This window comes from Cavia porcellus, unplaced genomic scaffold (genome assembly GCF_034190915.1).
Source record: "Cavia porcellus strain 051 isolate PalLab524CR breed Dunkin Hartley unplaced genomic scaffold, mCavPor4.1 scaffold_2, whole genome shotgun sequence".
NCBI classification, from domain to species: Eukaryota; Metazoa; Chordata; class Mammalia; order Rodentia; family Caviidae; genus Cavia; species Cavia porcellus.
This window is the reverse complement of record NW_026947485.1, coordinates 106,603,168-106,613,081: the sequence shown is the minus strand read 5'-3', so window position 1 is coordinate 106,613,081 and position 9,914 is coordinate 106,603,168. Positions and strand designations below refer to the sequence as shown.

At 41.3% G+C, this 9,914-nt stretch overlaps 1 protein-coding gene across 1 annotated transcript; it reads right to left on the bottom strand.

Moving 5' to 3' along the window:
• Positions 1–663: 663 nt before the first annotated feature.
• LOC106025643 (olfactory receptor 13G1-like) lies at positions 664–2,040 on the bottom strand. Its single transcript, XM_013143285.2, is given in 3 exon segments — positions 664–1,062; positions 1,064–1,570; positions 1,840–2,040. Coding segments are annotated over 3 exon segments (1,107 nt in total).
• Positions 2,041–9,914: the final 7,874 nt, after the last annotated feature.

Below are 9,914 nucleotides of genomic sequence, written 5' to 3'. Positions count from 1 at the left end.
TTGCACTACAAAAAACTAATAAGCAGTCTAAAAGATCACCCAAATAGACACATGAAAAAGATCTGAAAAAAATCCAACACCATTTTCTGATAAAAAGGATGCTAACAATAGATTCAACAAGAATCAGAGGGTCAAAAATTCTGACTGATAGTCTGAGGAGGTGAACAGAGTCTCAAAATAAATATGAAGTAAGAATTGGAGAGATGATCATAAAATCAAAAGATGACACCAAAAGTTCCATAGGTTGTATGAGCAAGTTTGCTGGGTTTCCCCAACCCAGTGATAATCTAGGGATGTGTACTGTGTTAAAAACTGAAATCATACAAAGACCAAATTAAAACAATCTACATTCATAATTAAGTTAGCAGCTGCATTTAATTAATGAGTTACAGAAATAGTGTTTAAGAGCACTGAACATGTATGTCAATTCTAAAGTATTAGTTGTACAGCAATGTGTAAAGTCTTAGAAAACATTAGAAAGAGATCAAATAATTCAGATATCAGCTGCTGTAAACTGTGATATTCTTATACATACAGCTCTAGACAACCACCCAGGTGATATTTCGGCTACTGTTCCAGGTTCAGGAACAGAATCCAGCAAAGCCTAAGAGTCCCTCATAGGGCCTCTCTTGCAGCTTTCAAAGTTCCTTTCCCTGCTCTGCCTCATTTGGGAAAAACTAGTTTTCTGACAGATGCTTTGAAGTCCTTGTTTCTCAGAGTGTAGATCAGGGGGTTGAGAGAGGGAGTCACAGTGGTATACAAAATGGCAGCAACTTTGTCCAAGAGCCCAGCAGAGCCCAGGACTGGCCGGATATAGGTGTAGAGCACAGTGGAGTAGTATAGAGTGACCACCACCAGGTGGGAAGAGCAAGTGGAGAAGGCTCGCTGTTTGCCTTCCGCTGACTGGATGCGCAGGATGCTGGTGATGATGAAGCTATAGGAAGTCATAGTCAGCAGGAAGTTCAGGCCAGTCAGAAACATGTCTGTGATGATGGTCATGACATCGCTGACAAAGGTGGGGCTGCAGGACAGCAAAAGCCCAGATGGGATCTCACAAAAAAAAGTGTGTGATAAGATTGGGGCCACAGAACGACAGTGGCAGAGTCAGACAGGTGAGGAGCAAGGAGTTGAGGGCCCCCGTGGACCACACAAAGGATGCTAGAGACACACAGACCCTACTGCTCATCAGGATGCCATAGTGCAGTGGCTGACAGATGGCCAGGTAGCGGTCATAGGCCATGGCAGAGAAGAGCAGCAGCTCAGAGCCTAGGAGCCAGGAGAAGACAAACATCTGGGTGAGGCATCCCCCAAAGGAGATGGTATTCTCAGCCACCAGGCTCTGCAGGGCCTTGGGCAGGACAGTTGAGATGCAGGCTACATCCAGCAGGGCCAAGTTGACAAGGAAGTAGTACATGGGGGTATGGAGGTTGGGGCTGGAGTAGATGGCCATTATGATCAGGCCATTGCCCATCAGGGCCACCACAAACAGAGTGAAGAAGAGGCAAAAGAGGGCTTCCTGGAGCCAAGGGTCATCTGTGAATCTCTGCAGGATGAACGTGGTCACAACTGACTGGGGTCATGAGCAGTGCTGGCCAGGTCTAAGTAGACTATCTCAGTGTGAGTGTCCCCTTCCAAAACAGAAGAGATGTATTTTTTAAAAATTAAATGATAAAGTAAAGCAACTTGATAAAATTAAATTCCATATAATGAACTACACATTCTGGGAAAGGAAATAAAGGTTTTAAAGATTCCAGCTACAATTAAAATGCTCATTAAAGTAAAAGACAAACCAGGTGCAGATCCTGCAGAGAAACCAGGTCTGGAAAAACAGGCACACACCAGGATCAGGTCCCTACTTGAAGGGGCAACCCATCCACAAGCCACAAGGCTCTTGAGAGGCAGAAGGCAGTCAAGTGCTGGTGAGCTGACCAGGAGCTTTCCCTGAGTTGGGGACAGGTGGAGGGAAGGTGGGATGATGGCAGCAATCAGCAATGGGGATGAGCAGTCTGCACCAGCCTCTTGGGGACATGACCTTTCCATGTGCCTACGTCACATGGAGGTGTGCAATGTAGGTCTCAAGGGGACTGACACCCAGGGACTGAAGCCAGTGTCAGGTTATTGACACACACATGAATTTGCTCTCTTTACCCTGAGCAGGAGCAACCAGAAATCTATTAATTCAGAAGTTCCTGTTTACAACCAGCACACCCAGGCTAAAACAGGATAACCAGGAGCCCGTGCTTCTGGCTCTTCAGAGGAGACCCCTCTGAAGAGGAAAGCCCTGTGCTCATCTGCTGGCCTGGGTCTCCTGGACTGCCAAAGCACCCAGGCTGGTGCAGGGCCTCAAGTCTGCTTCTCTTATGTTCTCCCCATTCCAGGCCCTGCAGGCTGTTTTGGGAGGTCACTCTGGGTATAGGGTAGACTCTGTAGCATTACACATTTCCAGTAAATGTCTGGCATGTGTCCAGAATGCACAGGTCCTGAATGCTGAGAAGTGAGGACAAGCAGAGCAGAGTGCCCTGTGATCAGGCTTTTCCCTGAAGAACTGTGTACATTGGCTAGTTAGTGAGGCCCACCCACCTCACTAGGGCAACTGAGGTGCAGTGAACAGTGTTTCTAGGGGTGCATTCTATATCAATGTGTGTTCCTTGACTCTCCGGGCATAGGGCCCATGTTGCTGGGTCAGGGGCTTTGGGCTGGTCATCTTATGCTGGCTCTGCTCCCATTTCAAGTCAAACAAAACAAACTAAAATGTGATGAAAAACACTGCCATCCATTGACAGGCCCCAGACTCCTTTTCAAGGAATGACTGTTTACCTGCAGAGTCTGCGGGACCTTTCAGCGAGTCTCCTCATGGACTGCACACGACAAACAGCCCCTTGGTTTCACAGTTGTACTGCTCACTGCTCAGTGGCAGGGATGTTTACGTAGGGTCCCCATGTGCCCAGACTGGTTGGTTAGATTTAACAAGCAAAATGTAAGTGCACAGTTAAACTTGAATTTCAGGTTAGCAGTTAGTATATTTTCAGTATAAGTATGTCATAAAATCTGCATAGGAAATTCTTATACAAAACAACATGTGTTGCTGACCTGAATTCAGACTTAGGAAGATGTCCCACATTCTCTCAGACCACCCTGTCTTTGAGGTCAGTAAAAATCTAGGACATTTCTGGTTCAATATTAATATATCACTAACAGGTCAAGGCCAATCTCAGAACCTGTTCCCTGTGCAAAATCCCCTACTCACCTCCAGTGTTTATCCTATGAATGGCTGAGCAGAAAGATCACCATATATTGGTGAGCACGACACAACTAGACAGAATCAGGATCACTGCTCTGCGAAGCAATAGGAGGTATCCTCCAATGACAGCTTCTCTGTCAGTAGAGAGATGGAGACAGGAATACAGAGAGGGCAGGTGAGATTAGATGCCTGGGTTAGGGGCAGGGGCTGTAGCAGGGAAGCAGCCAGATGACTAACTTATCCTCTCTTCTAAGTTCTACGGCTGAAACCAGCTCTACCTTTTCCTGAGCCACTTATGAAATGTGTCAGTCATGTTTCTGTATACTTATGAGCAAGATTCTGTATTAACCATATGGAAAATAAAACATTTCCAAAGGATTTCCAAAGTCATGTGTATATTAAACCCTACAGGTTCTGGGCATTCCAAGTTGGCTCCCTATATCAATGGTGATGAGGAATCTGAATGAAAGAGAGAGACAGAAACAGAAACAGAGATAGAGAGACAGAGAGACAGAGACAGAGACAGAGAAAAACAGAGATAGAGACAGAGAGAAAGAGAGAGGCAGAGAGACAGAGGCACAGACACAGAGACAGACAGAGAGATAAACATAGCTTGTGACGTGCTGCCCTGTCTATGTCCTGGAGCTTTCCTAGGTTTCTTCTGTACCTCTTCATGTTATTCTTGTAATATTTATTGGAACATATTAACTAGACTTGAGAAGTTTTCATAGTAGTACATGTATGTTCCTCTGACACAGGAGACATCAGGGCCCTCAAGAGCCCCACAGACTTGGGGAAATGAACCTCATTTAACAGCTGAAAGGAGAGAAATGGGCTCAGCACAATTTTAAACAGCAAAGTGCCATATGCTTTTGTAAAATAATGAAATATTCTAGAAGAGTCCCTAAGCCCTAAGCAATGGATTCTGAAATGGGACAGGTGGCCCTTTCCAGGGAGAATATGATCTAATTTCCTCAGATCCTCACCACACTGTGGAGCTCCAGAAAGGCCAGGGTCCTATTGCTCAGGTTCCAGGGGAAGCTACAGGCTTCATGCAATCCGAATTTAAATAAGGATGGACTTGGCTTTGTGATGAAAGTCAAGGCAACTGGTGCTCCTTGTGAGTCTTGACTCAGTTCCTCAGTGAGGTGGCTTGGGAGATTGGCTGTGAAGCCCAAAGAAGATAATTATTCAAAAAGTCATCCACAGTGTAGGGAGAGCTAATTTTGCCCCAGGGACAGATGTGAGATCGTACAGGTTCTGTGTGGCAGGAGGCCAGGTACTTGCTCAGGAGACACAGGGAGGTTAACACTCATGGCCGGATCAGACTTCTGGTTCAAGTTCAACAGATAATGATTTTAACTGTCTTTCACAATAGGGACTAGTTTAAAGGGAAAGGCTAGCTGTGTTTGTTGTGATAAAACTTAGATAGGAAAGGGAACTACCTGACTCTGGGGCTCCAGAGGGGAGCCCAAGCCAGCTGCTAGACCACAAGCATCCTGCCTCCTGTCAGAATATCTGAAAGGTCCTGGGTTCTGCTCATTAGCCAAGCTGCCTCTAAGGCTAAATCTGGCTCTTCTGAGAATTTATTGGTCATGTTTCCTTAAATGGACCCATAACCTCCAAACTGACATTCTCATACTTCTTCCTCATGACAGAAATTTCAAATTATGTAAATATCTTCAGCAACAACAGCCCATGAAAGAGAAAATGGAATGAATGGGGAAATCACATCATTGTCATAAAAGGGAAAAAAACTTTCATATATCAGTCTCCACACAACCTTTCCTCATATCCTTGTTGATTTCAGAACTTAACCTCTGCTGTGAATATAGCTCAGTGGTACAGTGCCTGCCTGGCAAGCACAAGGTCTTAAGTTCAGTTAAAGTATCAAAAACAAAATAAAACCTCTAATAAAACTTGTAGTTGATGGGGATTTCTGTTCTGGGTGTGGACAAGGAGGTAGAACTTTATATCTTTTACTGTTGCTTTGTACCAACAGCTCCTGAACCCAAAGCTGCCTCCCTCTGTCACTGAGTCAACTCTCTACTCACCACAAAGGTTTTTTGATTTAACACTAAAATGTTCTTTTATATTCATCTAAAACATGTGGAAGAGTCCAAGAGGTCCCTGGCTTGGAGTCATTTGATCCAGGCTCTGGGTATCTGAGGCTGAGCTACCAGCCTGTTCCTCAAGCTGTTCCATCTTCTCTGTGGCTGGAAGGGTTTGTTAAATTGTGACCCCAGAAGTATCATGGACACCAACCTTAAAAACAGTTGAGCTTTGCTGACAAGCAAGAGCTCTGCAAGGTTTATTCAGTAGTGTTTCATGGCAGAACCCATTCAGCCCTTGTCCTGCATGGGAGGGGTCTGGAGGGTGAAATTCCTTCCCAGACTTATTCTTTGGGGCCTACGGAGGCTCATGTCTGACTGCAGAAGGAAATGGCCAGTCCCTGCACCCAGTCTGTGGGAAGCTGCTTCAAAAACCAGGGCATCTGAATACACATGAGGACGTTATCCCATTGTTTGACATAGGTACACAATAGGATAACCTTAGGTAAGCATTGTATAAGCATGACAGCACAGACATTGCACGTATGCTACATGGTTATGATAGTAAACAAGAATGCAAACCTTGATAATGACTAATATAGACAAGCTGGGCAATAAAGACGCTTGCTGCATGCTGTTGTTGATGTTTCTCTGTATGTTTTCCCTTTTTATTTTAAAGAGAATAAAACAAAATAAAGCAAAATGAAGCAAAACAGAACAAAACACATAAGGGCAAAACAATGTAAATAATAAAGGACTTCAAAACAAGACAATAGGAAATCAGCAGTGGCTACCATAATGTCCTTTGTTTTCTTCAAAATTGTTGTCCATACCTTCACACACAATAAGTTAATACAAAACAAAATAGTATAAAAGCAATCAAAAGAATGAGAACCTTATGAGTCTTCAAAACCAGAAAATAAGAACTCAATAGTCTTGTATTCTTCAAAATAGCTGTCCATACCTTCACACATATTGAAATCAAACAATGGAAAACAGACTAAAACCAATCAAAACCAAGAATAAAAGCACTATTAGACTTCAAAATAACACGAAAGGAAATCAGCAAAGGCTACCATGATGTCTTGTTTTCTCCAATGGAGCTCTTCATACCATCACACGTACTAAAATCAATTCTTGTAAACTCTGCAAGAGAAGTTCTAGGCACAGATAAGCCTATACATGTACATTTGTCCTTTCTGTATTAGAGGGTAAAACAAAACAAAGTACAAGGAAAATAAGAAACAAGAGTCAAATAAATAATTATAATAAAAAATCTAAAACAATAACAATGTATGCTTTCAAAATAATGTGGTAGGAACATAACTAATTTTATGTTTTGCATGGTTATCTTCAAAAGTCTTACTCAAATTACCAGACATAGTCATGAAAAATTGATCTAATCCTGTAAGTGCTAAATGTTTTGTTCTAAGAACTAATAGAATTAGTAGTACAACCATCTTAGCTATCTTAAGGGTGTATATATAAATTTATATCTTTTTCTTTTCCCTTCCTTATTTTCTCCTTGTTCCTGAGTTATTTTTCCCCTTTGAGCATTTTCTTCCCCTTACATAATATTTTTTGAAGATTTTGGATCTTATTTATTCTTTCACTTTCTTAAACTAGAGAAACTATGGTTTTTACATAAGTGATTTTGATTTATTTCACTTATGAATACAGTCTCAAGTCGGATTCATTTACCTATAAAAGCCTCAATATGATCCTTCCTTATAGCTCCATTATATAAAAATAACATATCATTTTATCCATTCCTCAGTTGATGGGCATTTGGGTTGTTTCTAAGATTTGGCTATTACAAATTGTGCCGCTATAAATATGGATGCACATATATCACTGTGGTGTGATGTTTTCAGCTCTTCTGGGAATATGACAGAGGCAGGATACCTGGGTCAAATGGTATCTCCAACATCAGCTTTTTGAGGAATTTCCACATTGATTTCCACAGTGGTTGCTCCAGTTTACACTCCTACCCACAGTGCAGAAGAGTTCCTTTTTTCCTCAGCCTCTCCAGCATTTGTTATTCCTGGTTTTCTTGATCCTGGCCATTCTTCCTGGGGTGAGATGGAATCTCAGTGTGGTTTTAATATGCATTTCTCTACTGACCAATGAAGCTGAACAGGTATTTATTTGCCATTTTTATTTCTTCATCTGAGAACTGTGTATTTGTCTCCATGTTAATTTTTGGATTGTGTCTTTGAATTTTGAGGGTCTGATTTTTAAAAAATTTTTATATGTTCTAGATAGAAGTCCTTTGTCTGAGGGACAGTTGACTGAAATTTTTTTCCCAATTTGTGGGTTCTGTTTTCACTCTGTTGGAGATTTCTTTTGACATGCAAAAACTTTTTAATAAAACGAGATCCCAGCTGTTGACTCTGGGAAGTATTTCCTGTGCAATTTGATTTTTGTTCATGAATTGTTTGCCTAGCCCTATATCTTCAAGATTTCTACCTACTTTGTTTTCCAGCAGATTTAGTGTTTTTGTTTTAATATTTAGGCCTTTGATCCATTTTGACTTTAGTTTACCACAAAGTACTGGGTATGGGTCTAGTTTTAGTTTTTTGCTATATGGAAAGCCAATTTTTCTAACACCACTTGTTAAAGACATTATCTTCCAGTGAACATATTTAATCCTTTTGTCACAGATAAAGTGACTGAGTGTGTTTGTAGTTGTGGTTCTATCATCTAATCTATTCCACTGATCTTCAGGTCTGTTTCTAGTCCATACCATGCTGGTTTTACTACCAGTATCTTTGTAGTATAACTTCAAGTCAGGGATTGTGATGCCACCTGTGTTGCGCTTGTTCCTAGAATTGCCTTTGCTATTCTGGGTCTCTTCTGGTTCCAGATGAATTTTAGGAGTGATTTCTCTAGATCTGTGAGGTATGCTAATGGTATTTTGATTGGAATTGCACTAAATCTGTATAACAATTTTGGAAGAATGGCCATTTTCACAAAGTTTGTTCCTCCTATCCATGAACAGGGAATCTCTTTCCATTTTCTGAGATCCTCTTTGATTTCTTTTTTTCAAAGTACCGTAATTTTCACTGCATAGATCTTTTACTTCCTTTGTTAGACTGATTCTTAAGTATTTCACTTTTTTGGATGCTATCATGAAGGATATAGTTTCTCTTATTCCTCTCTCAGTGAGTTTGTTGTTTGTGTACAGAAATGCTACTGATTTTTGAGTGCTGACTTTGTATCTAGCTATATTACAAAACTGGTTATTACATCTAGAAGTCTTTCAGTGGAGTTTTGGGGGTCATTCATGTAGAGCATCATGTCATCTGCAAATAATGATCATTTAACATCTTCTTTTCCTATCTTTATTCTTTTTATTTATTTATCTTGTCTAATTGCTCTGGCTAATATTTCCAGAACCACCTTGAATAAGAGTGGTTGATAGTGGATAGTCTTGTTCCTGATTTTAGAGTGAAAAGTTTCAGTTTTTGACCATTTAGTATGATGCTGGCTGTTGGTTTAAAATAGATGGCTTTTATCCTACTGAGGTAAAGACCATCTATTCTGATTTTCTGTAGGGTTCTTACCATGAATGAGTGTTGAACCTTATCAAAAGCTTTTTTTCAGGCCAGGGATTTAGCTCAGTGGCATAAACACCTGCCTGGCAAGCAGGAGATTGGGAGTTTGATCCCCAGTACCAAAAACAAACAAACAAAAAAAAAGGGAAGTCAAATGCTTTTTTCATATCTATTGAGATGATCATATGATTCTTATCTTTGGTTCTACTGATATGATGTATTACATTTTTTGATTTGTGTGTGTTGAACCATCCCTGCATTCCTGGAATGAATTCCACTTTGACATGGTGTATAATCTTCTTGATGACTTGCTGCATTGTTTTCCAGTATTTTATTGAGGATTTTTTAGTGAGATTGGCCTGTAATTCTCTTTTATGGTTGGATCTTTTCCTGATTTTTGTTTAGAGTAATATTTGCTTCCAGGAATGAATTAGAGAGAATTGTTCCCTTTCGATTTCACTGAAAAGTTTGAGGAATGTTTGCATTAAGTCTTTCTTGAATTTCTTGTAGAATTCAGCTTTGAATTCATCACTCTGAATTTCCCTTGTAGGATTGCTATCTTTTATCCCATACTTCTGAAAACCCAATAGGCATAAAAAAATCAAAGAGAAAATTAAATAATTCTGGAGGTTAATGGTAGTACCTGTACAACACATTGGAGGAAATGATGGGACACAATGTTTATAGTGCTAAGAGGAAAGTTCGCTACAATCAAGGCTCATATTAGGAAAATGGAGCAAGTGCAAATAAATACCTTAATGAAGAGTGTTAAAAAGCTTGAGAAGGGCGTCTTCCCACTAATGCTGGACTGGAGGGTGGAGAGCGACTGCTGTGCTCCACCCTTGCTTGGGCTGCTGAGCCACGCCTGCACTCCGAGGTGCCTTACCACTCACTGCTGCTGGCTGGAGCGTGACCAGCACGCTCCATTCTAGCGTGGGCCTCTAAACCACGCCTACATGCCCTCTAAGAATGCAGGCCCAGAGGACAACTGCCACCCTGCATCCCTGCTTGGGCCACTGAACCCTGCCTGCACACTGATGCTCCCTCATTTGTGCAGACCTGGAG